This window comes from Gouania willdenowi, chromosome 10 (assembly GCF_900634775.1).
Source record: "Gouania willdenowi chromosome 10, fGouWil2.1, whole genome shotgun sequence".
NCBI classification, from domain to species: Eukaryota; Metazoa; Chordata; class Actinopteri; order Blenniiformes; family Gobiesocidae; genus Gouania; species Gouania willdenowi.
In genome coordinates this window covers 1,998,772-2,015,800 of record NC_041053.1, presented here as the reverse complement: position 1 = coordinate 2,015,800, position 17,029 = coordinate 1,998,772, and the positions used below count along the sequence as shown (strand labels likewise).

The window sequence follows — 17,029 nt, the reverse complement described above, 5'->3', positions numbered from 1 at the left end:
AATGCAATACAATAAAAATTAAAAAATATAATTTTAATTAATAATTTTTTTTCTATTTTATTATTACTGAACATTTCAGGCAATCCCATGAAAAACCTATAGTGACTACATAAAGACACTTCCTGGTTTCACGTTAATAGAAAATTAAATATAAAAAGTGATGAACCATCAGAGCTCTGCAGCTTTAAAAAGCTGTATTAATAAGACTTATTAATGGAATATTCTTAAATCCCATTCTCTACTGACTATGACTGAGAGGGAGATTTATCATCATTTTTTGTTGATTTAATGTTTTTATTGCTGATTTTAAATGTTTTACTGCTGATTTTAAATGTTTTTACTGCTGATTTTAAATGTTTCACTGCTGATTTTAAATGTTTTACTGCTGATTTTAAATGTTTTACTGCTGATTTTAAATGTTTTACTGCTGATTTTAAATGTTATTACTGCTGATTTTAATGTTCTTATTGATTTCTAAACTGTTGAATGTTTTCTGTTGCACTTTTCATCATGTAAAGCATGTGTATGAAATGTTATATACAGACACAGCAGTCTTGCCTTTTAAAATGTAAATCCTTTTTTTGTAAATTAAAGACACATTATAAACGTTGTGTGTGTGTCATTCATTAACACTGAACAATCATTTAGATTGTAACGTGTGTGACGTTCACTGACTATGATGAACTACTGCCACCGTGTGGACAACTCTCATACTTTTCAGACCATTTCTCAAAAAAGTGACAAAATGTGCGTATTTTTCTGGTTTTACTGGTTCATGTTTGTCAATAGTTAATGCCATAAAAAATAAAAAATCTTTAAGAAAAACAACAATTCCACAAACACGAAGAACACACACAGAGAGAACCTACAACCTGCAATTATTTACAATATACATGTTTTTTAAAAAATTACTTTCTAAGGTAGAAAAAGAAAGAATTTTTTTTTTGCTTGTTTTTGTTTTGCTCAGACCTTAAATTGTTCTTTGTTGGGTGCCGTAGGACCAAACCATTAGTGGGAATGAAGGCGGGGATAGCGCTCGTTTTATCATTTATATCGATATGTTTTTTGACTCAAGGTTTTGACATCATACTAGTTGTATTTCATTTATAATATCATACATGAGTGTGTGGTTATTGTGTGATGTATATAGGCTAACAGGACGTGTGTATTAACATGACCCCCCCTCCCTGAGGCTGACGATGGTTCCGTCCAAACATTCACCCTTTTAGCGGGAAGTGAAACATAAAGAAAGACGGAGAAAGTTCTACTGAAATGAGGTCAGAAACACATCTAACATCTTTAATTAATCAGCTCTCACATGATTATGTCTTTGTATTTCACTGGTTTCATTCACTTATGAGATGAAGTTTAGCATTTGTGCTGTAAACACCATAACTGTCAAGTTTTGGATTTGAAAATCATCCAGAAAATCCAGTATCTCTTATATTTTAATATTAATCTATAATATCCACTTATCAACCACTTATTAAATATAATAATGTGATTATAATCTGGTAGGTCGACCTTTATTAACATTAAAATGCTGTGAACATTCCTACTAGGGCTGGTGATATGAACCAAAACTCATATCTAATATATTTGATCAAAATGGTGAAATATGATATAAATCTAGATAATTTTATTAAATAAAGTCTGACCAGAAAAACAATTCTGGGTTAATTTTGCTGATGCTAAATGTTACACAGACTCATTTATTAATAAACAGCTGATCAATATGTGACACTTATTAATCATTTAACTGATCTTTACATGTTGTTCTGAGAAGTAAAAGCAGTGACTCATAAAACTAGTATTTTGTTTCATATGATATATGAAATATTATAGTTTTCTATATCAGCAAAATAGAAAACTCAATACATCTTGAATCTCGATATATCGCCCAGCCCTAATTCCTAAATTATAAAACAGCCTAAATAAAAACATAAATGTGTATATGAATCACTCAGGTCATTTCAGGTGGAAGTTCTCACGAGGCTAGTGATGGCGTTCAGTTTAGTAAGACATATTTGAATTATTATTACAGTAAAATACGGGATATTTACGGGACAATATTAATACGGGAAGATGGCGGGAAAGAGGGGTAAAATACAGGAGTTTCACGCTAAAACAGGATATTTGACAGGAATGGTAATCAGTCGCCTTTGGTTTTAAATGAAAGGTTTATTTAAATGAATAAATGTTAGATTGACATCAAACATCAGGATAAAACAAGGATCCAGATTTATTGGATTAAAATAAACGTTATTGTCATTGAACACTATATTAATATAGGGCCTACATGATAATCACGATTATTTACCCTTTGTTACATTATTGTTTTTTTTTTAATTTTGTTACACTTGTAAGTTATTTGTTTTACTTGCAATTTATAACATACAAAGTTTAAAAAAACTCTTTTTATTACACTACTTTTAAACAAACAATATGTGTACAGTTTACAGTGCAACATTAAGCTTTAAATAGAAATTATGATTAAAATAGGCTGTTGCTATTTAAGCCTTTTCTCACTCTGTTACTGAGCAATTTTTAGCTTTAGCAGCATTAGCCTTAGCAGCGTTAGCTTTAGCAGCATTAGCTTAAGCAGCTAACTCTGTCTTTCTGTGTTGGAGACAATACCATGTTTACGCAAAAATTATTTTAAGGAATCAACGATCTAACAGGTAAAATAATGTTAATCTCTATCAGACTCACTTCCTACACCGTCATCCATGGAGAGTTTATCTCTCTGACCTTTGACCTACTGCGGAAGAACTGAACCAATGAGAGTGTGGCTGTGTCCTAACAGTCCCTCCTAGCTCCTTTCCTATCCACTGGTCCTTCACCCCCAGAAGTGTTTAAGCCATGATAAAGAACGTCTGAGTTCTCTTTAAGCTCAGGAAAAGCAGCTCAATGCTTCCTTTATAACCTCCTTTAGCCTAGGAAACACTGATACATCCTTTACCAAAGGAGACCACATAATGATGACCCACAATTCATTGTGGTGACAACATTTAAAGCGCTCAAGGAGACTCACGATATCTGACAGAGATCATGTAAATTACTAATGTAATAATAATAATAACAACTTTAAATAAATAATCTAAAACCCATATATTATGATATGTTAGACATATAATCAGATTATAACTAATATAAAACAGACACTGTGGTTCTAGAAAAATGATCAGAGACATTTTTATTAATCATAATTCATATTAATGAGTAGAAGGTGAGTGTGATCAACCCTTCTCACTGTGACGTTCTTTAGTTTACCTTTAGTTCCTCGTAGCCATGGTAACCTCTTTTCCTTTGATTTATATTCAAAGCTGTGATTTATGACATTATATCAGTGGAAAGTGTTAGAAATCAGCTTTTAGTTTATTTTAGGAAATGTGGAGTTTTTTCACCACGACAGACGTCACTGACCTTTGTGGTCGTCAGATTATTACGTCACCTAGTGGAAGTGTGTCTGATTGTATAAACAACTCCTCTCCTAACACCTTTCCTTAACCCTGTGACATCATCCATGGGGTTAAGGAAAAGTGGAAAGGAAAGGAGATAGGAGGGACTATTGGGACGCAGTCTATGAAAAGGTTTACCTGACTATAGTTCCTGTGCACATGCATCCACATGCGCAGTAAGCTGAATGCAGGTAGTTCCGTCACTGCCGGACCCGTGTTCTTCTAGCTATAGTTCTGTCAGTTTTATTTCAGCCCTAAATACCCTAAAATGTTTCTTTTTTTCATGTATGTATTTTTAAAGGTGAAATTTGCTGTGTTCAAATAAAGAGAAAAAAAATTACATATATATATACATATATATATATATATATACAGTATATATATATATATATATATATGTCAGAAGTGGGATTTGAACCCACACCAGTAGAAGGAAGAATCCTTGAGTCTAGTGCCTTAGACCACTAAGCCAAGACATGAAGTGCCTGAACTATAGTCAGGTTAGTCTGAGGTCTGGGTCTAGAACTATAGACACATTCCAAAGGCTAATACTGTATGAATAGACTATTATAGAGTGCACAGCCTGTGTTATAAATGGAAATATTGCCGACCATCAGGTTTATTTAATCATGATGAATTGTGCAGACATATTAATGTTAATATGCTAATGTTTCTTCTGGTTTTCTCTGTAGGTCATCAAAGGTCAGAGGAAATAAAAAGCCTCCAGTGAAGAACAGGGTGACTATAAACATACACACTATTTAAATCCTTAATAGCAACCTCTGCTTACGTTAATGTATTAATATATAGATATATATATGATTAGCTCAATGCTAACCTGTGCTATCACTGCAGTATCTCCCCCAGGAACTAGTTCAGTGTTTAGTGTTTGATGTGTTTCACAGGGATGGTAATAAAAGACAGTTGTCCTCAGTAAAAGTACCAGCTGGACGTACCTGCCCTAGGAACACACTGCTCAAATGATATTAAAATATACAAAATAACAGCAAGAAATTTATACTAAAGAAATTACAACTACTACTACAACAAAAAGTAACACAACTACAACAAATATACACAAAACTGACTCCAAAAAAATGCAAAATGACAACACAAATACAGAATATGACTCAAATAGAGATATATGTTTTACAGGAAAAATACACAAAAGGACAACAGAAATACACATAATGAACAAACATACACATAATGACAGAAAAACACACAATGTCTGTAAAAAGCCTTTGTGCTCAGATATGTGATAATAATGTGATGATAATGTGATAATAAAGGTTGCCTACGTCTCCTTTAGATCATTAACACATTTATTACCACTATTACAAATGCTGTCATAGGTTAACTGTGTGTGTGTGTGTGTGTGTGTGTGTAGGTGAACAAGGCCTCCCCTGATGAACTCTGGAACGTTCCTCACACGTCTGTGACAGACACAGACACTTTGTTGGAGGAAGTGAAGCTGAAGTGTGGTGAGATTTTAAAGTGTGTCACTAATATGTGACGTGTTGAGAATGAGACTGTGTTGCTCTAACGTGTGATGAGCTCAGGCTTCTCAGCATTAGTGATAAGTCTCCACGCTTGGATCCATAATGCAAGTGCTAATTAGGACTCTTTTGGGCTTCCATAGTTTTCAACCATTGTTTCAGTGCAATTTTAAATACTGAATAGGTATATGTATGTGTGTGTATATATATATATATATATATATATATATATACACACACACACACATATATCAATACGATCAAAACACTACATTTTCCCTGCCTTGAAAAATCCTTTAAAACTCGAGAAAAATGATGTAATAGGTTGGTGGGGGGCCTTGGGGTTGGGGGTTGGGGTCGGTGGGGGGTGCGCTGGGTCCTCGGCTTCTTGGTGCTTTCTCAGGTGTGTATGTGGGGGCGGTGGCTGCCTCTCGGCTTGGTGTCTTAGGGGTGTCTGGAGGGCTGTTCGGCTGTGTGGGGGGGGGGGGGTGGGGGGGGTGGCCTGGGGCTCCCTGGCCCCCACTTTCTCTGCTAGCCTGGCTGCATCATCAGGTCCGGGGCAGTGCTTGGGTTTATAGTAGTGGTTCTTACACATACACTGGTCTATGATGTACTGACATGTCTTAGACTGTGGATACAGTAGATAGGATCATTTAAATTAGGTTAATTTAAACTAAGTTGATCAAAACTTAATCATTAAACCTGATCAGATTCAGTAAACCATTGATCCCTGAGATGAAATCAGGTGATATTAATGTTGTTCTCATACATCTTTATATGACATATAAATAATTAAAAAGGAGCAGTCAGAATAATACATGTCACTATAATTTATATCTACTTTTTAATTGTATCTTATTTTATTTATTTTGACATACATTTATTAATTTAATTAGTTTTTTTTAATTATTAGTATTTATTTTTGTTTCCTCACAGGAGTTAAAAAGTAATAAACTTTCTTAAAAAATGGAATTTAAGTGGAAAAAACAAAATTTGGGAAAAAGCAAAACAGAATTTGTGAAAAAATGAAATGGATTTTCTAGGGCCTTACAGTTGGTAAAAGCTCTCCATGATGATGGTGGTTAGTGCTAATGCTAAGCTAAACCCTTCTGTGCTACCAGGTGAGCCCCTCCTACACAGCACAGCCCTGGAGGATGACCTGATTAGGTCTGAGGATGGAGCTGCTGCTGTGGAGGAGCTCAGAGTAGAGTTACCTGTGGAGAAGAAGAAGAGGAGGAGTCAACCTGCTCCTACTGTCAGCACACGATTGGTTGGAAAGAAAGCAGCCAATGGGAGGAGAGCAGAACACGCTCTAAAGTAAGGTCACATAACAATGTGAGGTTAGCACACACACACACACACACACACTGCAGTTTTATACAAACCCAGTGTAAACAAACAGAGCGAGCCGTAGAGACAGACGAGAGCGGGCATTTAGGATCTAAAAAACAAATCAAAATTCAAACATCTTCGTAACGGTTCTGGAACCGGACGTTAGGAACCGGTTCTGGGTGCCCCACCCTAAGCCATGGAGAACGACTTCCGGACGGCTTTGAAGAGGTTCTGGATCACCATCCAGCGTCTCAGGAGTGGGAAGCAGTGCACCGTCAACACTGTGTATGGTGGGGGGTGCACCGCTGACCTCGACTCGTGACGTTGTGGATCGGTGGAAGGAATACTTTGAAGACCTCCTCAATCCCACCGACACGCCTTCCGATGAGGAAGCAGAGCCTGGGGACCTGGGAGTGGACTCCCCTATCTCTGAGGCTGTTAAAAAGCTCCTCTGTGGTCCGGTGGATAGTTAAACCTGGGATCCAGGAAGAGCAATGTGGTTTTTGTCCTGATCACAGAACTGTGGACCAGCTCTACACTAGTGATCGTATTTCAATCACGCCAAAATCGGCCGATTTTTGCGTGTTTTACATGTATCGGCATCGGCTGATCGAGCTGCTGCGTTTGCCAATCCACTTTATAAACAGAGCGTCTGCTCCGTGTTGCTGCAGAGCAGAGCCCCTCCCCCCACTAGCAGAGCGTGATGCAAGCTCTTCAATCCCAACGGCAAGTTTTAAACTTTCAAAGCATCTTTTAACTGTTTGACAGCGTTGTTCTGTGGGACCGTGTTGTGTCGCAGTTGTAGTTAACGAGCAGCTGGCTGGAGGTTTGGCGTGTGTGTGTGTTTGTGCGTGTGCGTGCGTGCGTGTGTGGGGCTTCCCCTTAGAGATAGGTTGAGAAGTTCATTCATCCAGGAGGATCTCAGAGTAGAGCCACTGCTCCTCCGCATTGAGAAGAACCAGATAAGGTGGTTTGGGCACCTAATTAGGATGCCCCCCACGACCCGGCAACGGATAAGCAGTAGAAAACAGATAGATGGTAATTAAAATATTAATAATAGACCTTTATTACATCTGAACATCAGGTCATTCCATATCATTTCAACTAATGGCCCACGTACTGTAGTCTATAATATTTAGAAATGTTTAGTTTGATCTGATGGATAATATAGTGGGGGGGTCCTTATTGTTCTTCCATGTTCATCTTTCATTATGTCTGTAACTCCATCACATAGAAAGGTAAATATGGTATAGTAATAAGCTCCTCCTACTCTCTCAGAATATAGATCTGCTATACATGCTATCTGGTGGACATGTCAGCTCCTCTAAATAGTCACAAAGTCAGTGTGTGTTTGGGTCTGGAACATGTTTGGGTCTTCAGTAAACTACTTAGCATATGTCTCAGCTCCCTGTAATGTGATCAGCTTAGAGCTATGAACATAGACTGTTCACATCACAGTCACAGATATGCGTGTGTAGAACAATAACAGACCAGTTGATATCTGATGTTTCCAGGTCAGCCACCAATCAGCGATCAATGAAGGACAACCAATCAGGTTCCTCTACCAGAGGCCCTCAGCCAGTGGTATGTGTTACACACACACACACACACACACACACACACACACACACACACACACACACACACACACACACACACACACACACACACACACACACACACACACAGGTCTGAATAAATGCAACAGAAGAAGTTTGTGATGCTGTGCTTTTAATTTGAAGGAGAAAAGCAGATCAAAACGTGTGAGATCTGATGAAGAGGATGGAGATGATGATGAAGATCACAGAGAGGTACTGACTCATCACCAGCTAATGGACAACTAGCACAGGAATAACTAATGCTTCTCTGGTTTCCATAGAAACCCTCCTCAGGTAAGAGCTGCAGTAGACTCAGAACCTGCAAGTGCTCAGAGCAGCTGAACCTGATGTGTGTGGATTGGTCAGGAGGAGGTTCCTCAGAGGAGGAGGGGGGAGGAGCAGAGATGAGGAGGAGGAGGAAGAAGACCTGTGTATCAGAGTTAGACAGGCTTGTGGAGGCGTTCCATCACTTCTGTGGCCTCTACAGGTACTACTTCCTGTTACAGTCTAACTTCATATACCTACATCCTGTTACAGTCTAACTTCATATACCTACATCCTGTTACAGTCTAACTTCATATACCTACATCCTGTTACAGTCTAACTTCATATACCTACATCCTGTTACAGTCTAACTTCATATACCTACATCCTGTTACAGTCTAACTTCTGTCCTCAGGAAGGACGTGGAGTCCCCACAAGACCAGCACAACATCCTCACACTGTGTGAGAACGTCACACAGCTACTGACGGAGAGGGTGTGGACTGTCTGTCTGTCTGTCTGTCTGTCTGTCTGTCTGTCTGTCTGTGTGTGTGTGTGTGTGTGTGTTCACTATTTATCATCACACACTCACTGGACCACTGCACTATTTCTTTCTTTCTTTCTTTCTTTCTTTCTTTCTTTCTTTCTTTCTTTCTTTCTTTCTTCCAGGTCTCAGCATCTCAGGAACTCAGAGCTCTCAAAAGAGGCAACGCTAAGGTAACCATGGCAACCATCCATGATTTTTATGAAGTCTGAGAAGAAATTGAAATTATTCTTATTGGTGTCAAAAGCATTTTAGGGTTTACCAATTATTATTATTATTATTATTATTATTATTATTATTATTATTAATGTTATTATTATTATTATTATTATTATTAATGTTATTATTATTATTGTTATTATTATTATTGTTATTATTATTATTAGTTATTATTATTATTGTTATTATTATTAATGTTATTATTGCTATTATTGTGTGTTTAATAATGTGTGTGTGTTTAATAATGTATGTGTGTTTAATAATGTGTGTGTGTCAGACAGCTTCTATGATCCGCTCTAAGATAAAACGACTGTTGGATGGAAAACATGAGCTGATGAAGTGAGAACACACACACACACACACACACACACACACACACACACACACACACACACACACACACACACACACACACACACACACACACACACACACACACACACACACACACACACACAGGTGCCTGGAGTCAGTGACTGATGTGTGTGTGTGTGTGTGTGTGTGTGAGGGCTGAGGGGCTCCATCAGCAGCTCCTACAGCAGAGATCAGATCTCAGTCAGAGATTAACACACATGAGGAGAGGAGCAGCGTTCCTCCAGGACCTCAGAGACATCACTACTACACACCTGGACCATGGACACACACACACACACACGGTAACACACACACACACACACACACACACACACACGATAAAAACACACAGAGAGATTTTATAATTCATGTCAGTGGTTTTCAACCTGTTCAACCTCCACAATAAAGGTTCCAGAGAATGGGGAGCCTCCAAAATAAAGGTCAATTTTTGGGGTCCATCCATAAAGTCAGTAAAATGATGGTCTATTGTTCTATGAATCTGTGATAACCACATTTATTTATTCATCTGAATAATATTCACTGTTATCCAGGAACGTTTATTATTATTATTATAGTCATCTTAAAGATGGAAATCATGGTTTTAATCACTAATAAAATGGTTAAAAATGACCAAAAATGGTGGAAAAGGAGGTGAAATAGGATTTTAAAAACCACAGAAATTAGTTAAAATTTGTAAATTAAAGTGGATAAAAACAGACAGAAAAAGTGGTAAAAATGTTTGAAAGTGTTAATATTAGAACAATTATTTTAAACTGGAAAATAATGAACATGACAAATGGTGAATGTGATTAAATTGGCAAAAATAATGATGAAATCTGGTGAAAAGAGGTTAAAAGTGACAATAATGGATCAATATATGTGACATTAGGTGTAAAAGTGTTTTAATGGTTTATAAGTGATGAACATGTCTGGAAAGTGGAAAAATGTGTAGAAAAGTGATGTAAAAGCGTCAGAAATAGGAGAAATGTAGCAAAAATACATTAAAAGGAGCAAAAATATGGAATAAAAAGTGATGAAAATAGGTTAAAATATGGAAAGTTTGGTGTAGTTGCAGAAAAAACAAGAAAATCTGATCTGAAATTGTTCATAAAATATTCATAGTTTCTTGAAGACATCTGGGGACCCCCTCCTAGTGACTCAGGACCCTAAGGTTGAGAACCACTGCTCTAGAGCTTTATCACTTCAGTCATTAGCACGTGTGTGTGTAATATCTATAATGCTAATGACAGTGTCAGTGAATGACATCACTACCACGTGTCCTTCCAGTACGGAGCTGATAGTGTGGCTGCTCTGCTGCTGGAGACCAGGATCCATGACAGACCTCCACCACCAGGGGGCGCTCACACCTCTGCAGGAAACCTTCACCTATAGTCACATGATCAGTTCAGCTGATCAATAAAACATGTTAGAGCACTTCCTGTCTGATTCTCCCTTTGTTACACTAACTAATAATCAACCAATCACAAGCTAGCTTTGTGTCCCGCCCCCTTCCTCTGATTGGCTGAGCGTGTGTGTGTGTTTCTGTGTGTGTGATTTAGTTCATAGTTCTACACACTACACACAGGTAAGATCTCTGTGTGTGTGTGTTATAGAGTCAATGTGTGTGTGTGTTATAGAGTGAGTGTCAGTGTGTGTGTTATAGAGTCAATGTGTGTGTGTGTGTTATAGAGTGTGAGTGTCAGTGTGTGTGTGTTATAGAGTCAATGTGTGTGTATGTTATAGTGAGTGTGTGTGTGTTATAGTCAGTGTGTGTCATAGAGTCAGCGTGTGTGTGTTATAGTCAGTGTGTGTGTGTTATAGTTAGTGTGTATGTGTTATAGTCAGTGTGTGTGTGTTATAGTCAGTGTGTGTCATAGAGTCAGTGTGTGTGTGTGTTAGCCAGTGTGTGTGTGTTATAGTCAGTGTGTGTCATAGAGTCAGTGTGTGTGTGTGTTAGCCAGTGTGTGTGTGTTATAGAGTCAGTGTGTGTGTGTGTCATAGAGTCAGTGTGTGTGTTATAGTCAGTGTTTGTGTGTTATAGTCAGTGTGTGTCATAGAGTCACTGTGTGTGTGTGTGTTATAGTCAGTGTGTGTCATAGAGTCAGTGTGTGTGTGTGTGTCATAGAGTCAGTGTTTGTGTGTTATAGTCAGTGTGTGTCATAGAGTCACTGTGTGTGTGTGTGTTATAGTCAGTGTGTGTGTGTGTTATAGTCAGTGTGTGTCATAGAGTCACTGTGTGTGTGTTATAGTCAGTGTGTGTCATAGAGTCAGTGTGTGTGTGTGTGTGTTATAGTCAGTGTGTGTGTGTGTTATAGTCAGTGTGTGTCATAGAGTCACTGTGTGTGTGTGTGTTATAGTCAGTGTGTGTGTGTGTTATAGTCAGTGTGTGTCATAGAGTCACTGTGTGTGTGTGTGTTATAGTCAGTGTGTGTGTGTTATAGTCAGTGTGTGTGTGTTATAGTCAGTGTGTGTGTGTGTTATAGTCAGTGTGTGTCATAGAGTCAGTGTGTGTGTGTGTGTTATAGTCAGTGTTTGTGTGTTATAGTCAGTGTGTGTGTGTTATAGTCAGTGTGTGTCAGAGTCACTGTGTGTGTGTGTGTGTTATAGTCAGTGTGTGTGTGTGTTATAGTCAGTGTGTGTGTGTTATAGTCAGTGTGTGTCATAGAGTCAGTGTGTGTGTTATAGTCAGTGTGTGTGTGTTATAGTCAGTGTGTGTCATAGAGTCAGTGTGTGTGTGTGTGTTATAGTCAGTGTGTGTGTGTGTTATAGTCAGTGTGTGTGTGTTATAGTCAGTGTGTGTGTGTTATAGTCAGTGTGTGTGTGTCATAGAGTCAGTGTGTGTGTGTTATAGTCAGTCAGTGTGTGTGTGTGTGTAGCCAGTGACAGGGTAGAGAGAAAGAGAGAGAGGGTTGATCACTTATTTTCCTTCTTGCTCTGCTTTTATGGTTTAAATGATGAACTTACAGAGATATTAAAGGCTTATTTCACTCAGAATGTGTTATGATCAATATTTACTATGGTTTTCCAGAAATTAACGCTTTAATTTTGCCCCGATAATATGAGGAAGTCGTACAGCCTCCACAGCAGCCGTCTGCAGTGTAGCGGGAGGGAACTGGGAGGAGCTACAGCCTCCGCTCTACATTACATTATTCTGGACATGTTCAGACTGGGTCAGGTTTTCTTTTATTGATCTGATTAAAGCTCTTGGTTCAGTCTAAATGAGCAGTGCCCCCTATTGTTCAATCAGAGTATTGAAGCACAGGCTGTGCTGGATCCATTGAATCATCTATTATTTACATTCATTGAGGAGATATTCTTGCATCTCTAATAACATACGTAGTCCTCACCATATATGATTGATTGTGTTTCTATCAGTTATTTAATGAACATAAACATTAATAAATGATGACTTCATACAGAGCTGATGAATATGATGGTTTAGAGCTCAAATAATTATTTTAAATGTGTTTTTATAGACCACACAAATCACATTTAGACACTAAATACAGTTTAAAATGATTATCTTAAAAATGTAACTGTAAAATGCTTTTTGATCATCATCTTATCTTTTTACTTCCACATCTTTTAAGCAAAAATGACAATGTGTAAAAACAAGCAGTAAACGTTTGATCACTCGTGTCCACTGTTAGACAACCCATTAGTGGGCGGGGCATCCTGAGAGAGAATGGATCGATCATACATTAGTCAGCTGATAAAACATTCATTCATTCAGATGCATAATTTACACATGTTCACTGATGTCACAATGTTCACATATGAGAGTGTGGTGACACAGCGCTGCTCAGACCTGCTGGATGATGGTCAGTAGATCATCTTCAGATGGTGCTGATTGACAGACTGTGTAGATCAATAGGACGGTTTCTGTTCTAATCTGAATGTTTTTCATGGACTGATCAGAGCAAAGTTACAGGACCTGACGGAGCACCCACATTTAATTGGGGGGAAAAATATTAGGTTTTAAAAAAATAAAAAAAACCCCACAATTTTTATTGTTTACTTAGTTTTCTACATTATTAAATGTTTGTGCAGCAGACAGAAGTCCATCTGCCTTAAATTTAACTTCTTCAAATGTCATGTGTGCTTGTGTGCACTGACGTCTCCACATTAAACGAGCAAAACGCTCATTTAAATTGGGGCGCTCTGCACCACTTCTGCAGGTGCACTAATGATTGCTGCAATTTGAGTGAATTCCTCGCAGCAGGTGAGGAAACAGCGTCACTAAAGGATTCAGGGAAGCAACTCATTTACCACCTTTTATTTTAAATCTTAGTGACTCCGCCCCTCAAAGAGATAAAGAAATAAATCAGGTTGTAAAGTTTAATCACTCATGTTCTCTGCCTTTAGATCCTCTGATGGCTCACATTGGTTCTGTGGACAACGTGCACACTCATGGTGACGCTGCGGACAACGTGCACACTCATGGTGACGCTGTGAACAACGTGCACGCCCATGGTGACGCTGTGGACAACGTGCACGCTCATGGTGATGCTGTTGATGCCCTCCCACGGTTAGTAGCGACTCCCTGTGTTAGAAATCACATAGTGTGTATAGTGTCTATAGTATGAACAGTGTGAATAGTGTAACTAGTGTGTATAGTGTGAATAGTGTAAATAGTCTGTATAGTATGAATAGTATGAATAATGTGTATAGTGTAAATCATGTAAACAGTGTGTATAGTGTGAATAGTGTGTACAGTATGAATAGTATGTATAGTGTAAATAGTTTATATAGTGCAAATAGTGTAAATAATGTGTATAGTGTGTATTGTATGAATAGTGTAATAGTGTGTATAGTGTGAATAGCATGTACAGTATGAGTAGTCTGTATAGTATGTATAGTATGTATAGTGTAAATAGTTTATGTATTGTATATAGTGCAAATAGTGTAAATAATGTGTATAGTGTGTATTGTATGAATAGTGTAAATAGTGTGTATAGTGTGAATAGCGTGTACAGTATGAGTAGTCTGTAAAGTATGTATAGTGTAAATAGTTTATATATTGTATATAGTGCAAATAGTGTAAATAATGTGTATAGTGTGTCTTGTATGAATAGTGTAAATAGTGTGTATAGTATGTATGTAGTGCAAATAGTGTAAATAATGTGTATAGTGTGTATTGTGTGAATAGTGTGTATACTGTAAATCGTGTAAATAGTGTGGATAGTATAAATATTGTAAATAGTGTGTATAATGTAAATCATGTGAACAGTATGTATAGTGTAAATAGTTTATATAGTGCAAATAGTGTAAATAATGTGTATAATGTGTATTGTATGAATAGTGTGTATAGTGTAAATAGTGTGTATACTGTAAATAGTGTGGACAATTTGTATAGTGTATATTGTGTATAGTGTGTATAATGTAAATATTGTAAATAGTGTGTATAGTTTATATAGTTTATATAGTGCAAATAGTGTAAATAATGTGATCTAACTGTAATCTAACTGTAATCTAACTGTAATCTAAATGTAATCTAACTGTAATCTAAATGTGATCTAACTGTGATCTAACTGTAATCTAAATGTGATCTAACAGTAATCTAAATGTAATCTAACTGTAATCTAAATGTAATGTAAATGTAATCTAACTGTAATCTAAATGTGATCTAACTGTAATCTAAATGTAATCTAAATGTAATCTAACTGTAATCTAAATGTGATCTAACTGTAATCTAACTGTAATCTAAATGTAATACAACTGTAATCTAACTGTAATCTCAATGTGATCTAACTGTAATCTAAATGTAATCTAAATGTAATCTAACTGTAATCTAACTGTAATCTAAATGTGATCTAACTGTAATCTAACTGTAATCTAAATGTGATCTAACTGTAATATAACTGTAATCTAAATGTAATCTAACTGTAATCTAAATGTGATCTAACTGTAATCTAAATGTAATCTAAATGTAATCTAACTGTAATCTAAATGTAATCTAAATGTAATCTAACTGTAATCTAAATGTAATACAAATGTAATCTCACTGTAATCTAAATGTAATCTAAATGTGATCTAAATGTAATCTAAATGTGATCTAACTGTAATCTAAATGTAGTCTAACTGTAATCTAACTGTAATCTAAATGTGATCTAACTGTAATCTAAATGTGATCTAACTGTAATCTAACTGTAATCTAAATGTAATTTAACTGTAATCTAAAAGTAATCTAAATGTGATCTAACTGTAATATAACTGTAATCTAAATGTAATCTAACTGTAATCTAAATGTGATCTAACTGTAATCTAATTGTGATCTAAATGTAATCTAACTGTAATCTAAATGTGATCTAACTGTAATCTAACTGTAATCTAAATGTAATTTAACTGTAATCTAAAAGTAATCTAAATGTGATCTAACTGTAATATAACTGTAATCTAAATGTAATCTAACTGTAATCTAAATGTAATCTAACTGTAATCTAATTGTGATCTAAATGTAATCTAACTGTGATCTAAATGTGATCTAACTGTAATCTAAATGTGATCTAAATGTAATCTAACTGTAATCTAAATGTGATCTAAATGTAATCTAAATGTGATCTAACTGTAATCTAAATGTAATCTAACTGTAATCTAAATGTAATACAGTAGTCTGTATAGTATGTATAGTGTAAATAGTTTATGTATTGTATATAGTGCAAATAGTGTAAATAATGTGTATAGTGTGTATTGTATGAATAGTGTAAATAGTGTGTATAGTGTGAATAGCGTGTACAGTATGAGTAGTCTGTAAAGTATGTATAGTGTAAATAGTTTATATATTGTATATAGTGCAAATAGTGTAAATAATGTGTATAGTGTGTATTGTATGAATAGTGTAAATAGTGTGTATAGTATGTATGTAGTGCAAATAGTGTAAATAATGTGTATAGTGTGTATTGTGTGAATAGTGTGTATACTGTAAATCGTGTAAATAGTGTGGATAGTATAAATATTGTAAATAGTGTGTATAATGTAAATCATGTGAACAGTATGTATAGTGTAAATAGTTTATATAGTGCAAATAGTGTAAATAATGTGTATAATGTGTATTGTATGAATAGTGTGTATAGTGTAAATAGTGTGTATACTGTAAATAGTGTGGACAATTTGTATAGTGTATATTGTGTATAGTGTGTATAATGTAAATATTGTAAATAGTGTGTATAGGGTAATTAGTTTATATAGTGCAAATAGTGTAAATAATGTGATCTAAATGTCATCTAAATGTAATCTATATGTAATCTAAATGTAATCTAAATGTAATTTAAATGTAATCTAACTGTAATCTAATTGTGATCTAAATGTAATCTAACTGTAATCTAAATATGATCTAACTGTAATCTAAATGTGATCTAAATGTAATCTAACTGTAATCTAACTGTAATCTAAATGTAATCTATATGTAATCTAACTGTAATCTAAATGTGATCTAAATGTAATCTAAATGTAATCTAACTGTAATCTAAATGTGATCTAACTGTAATCTAACTGTAATCTAAATGTGATCTAAATGTAATCTAAATGTAATTTAAATGTAATCTAACTGTAATCTAAATGTGATCTAAATGTGATCTAAATGTAATTTAAATGTAATCTAACTGTAATCTAAATGTGATCTAACTGTAATCTAACTGTGATCTAAATGTGATCTAAATGTAATTTAAATGTAATCTAACTGTAATCTAAATGTGATCTAAATGTAATCTAAATGTAATTTAAATGTAATCTAAATGTGATCTAAATGTGATCTAAATGTG

At 35.8% G+C, this 17,029-nt stretch overlaps 2 protein-coding genes across 9 annotated transcripts in view; both read left to right on the top strand.

Annotated features, from left to right (window-relative positions):
- The first annotated feature begins 1,196 nt into the window (after positions 1 to 1,196).
- LOC114470926 (uncharacterized) lies at positions 1,197 to 10,682 on the top strand. Of its 8 annotated transcripts, XM_028459339.1 has the most exons (13): positions 1,197 to 1,277; positions 4,154 to 4,199; positions 4,852 to 4,945; positions 6,082 to 6,277; positions 7,807 to 7,876; positions 8,035 to 8,103; positions 8,172 to 8,184; positions 8,257 to 8,377; positions 8,570 to 8,648; positions 8,822 to 8,869; positions 9,193 to 9,254; positions 9,424 to 9,580; positions 10,556 to 10,682. In XM_028459339.1, the coding sequence occupies exons 1-13, from the start codon at positions 1,273 to 1,275 to the stop codon at positions 10,565 to 10,567; spliced, it is 972 nt and encodes a 323-aa protein (XP_028315140.1). In that variant the 5' UTR covers positions 1,197 to 1,272; the 3' UTR covers positions 10,568 to 10,682. The 8 variants fall into 8 exon arrangements, 7 of the variants coding, with proteins under 7 accessions (XP_028315140.1, XP_028315145.1, XP_028315143.1 ...); XR_003674927.1 differs by lacking the exon at positions 10,556 to 10,682 and having other exon boundaries at positions 8,570 to 8,616; positions 9,424 to 9,500; XM_028459344.1 differs by lacking the exon at positions 10,556 to 10,682 and having other exon boundaries at positions 9,197 to 9,254; positions 9,424 to 9,503.
- A 120-nt stretch (positions 10,683 to 10,802) lies between these two features.
- LOC114470927 (caspase-3-like) overlaps positions 10,803 to 17,029 on the top strand; it is a 34,051-nt gene continuing 27,824 nt past the window's right edge. The window contains exons 1-2 of the mRNA XM_028459347.1: positions 10,803 to 10,854; positions 13,635 to 13,797. Coding sequence (XP_028315148.1) covers positions 13,643 to 13,797 — 155 coding nt within the window. The 5' untranslated portion in view covers positions 10,803 to 10,854; positions 13,635 to 13,642. The remainder of the gene's footprint in view (positions 10,855 to 13,634; positions 13,798 to 17,029) is intronic.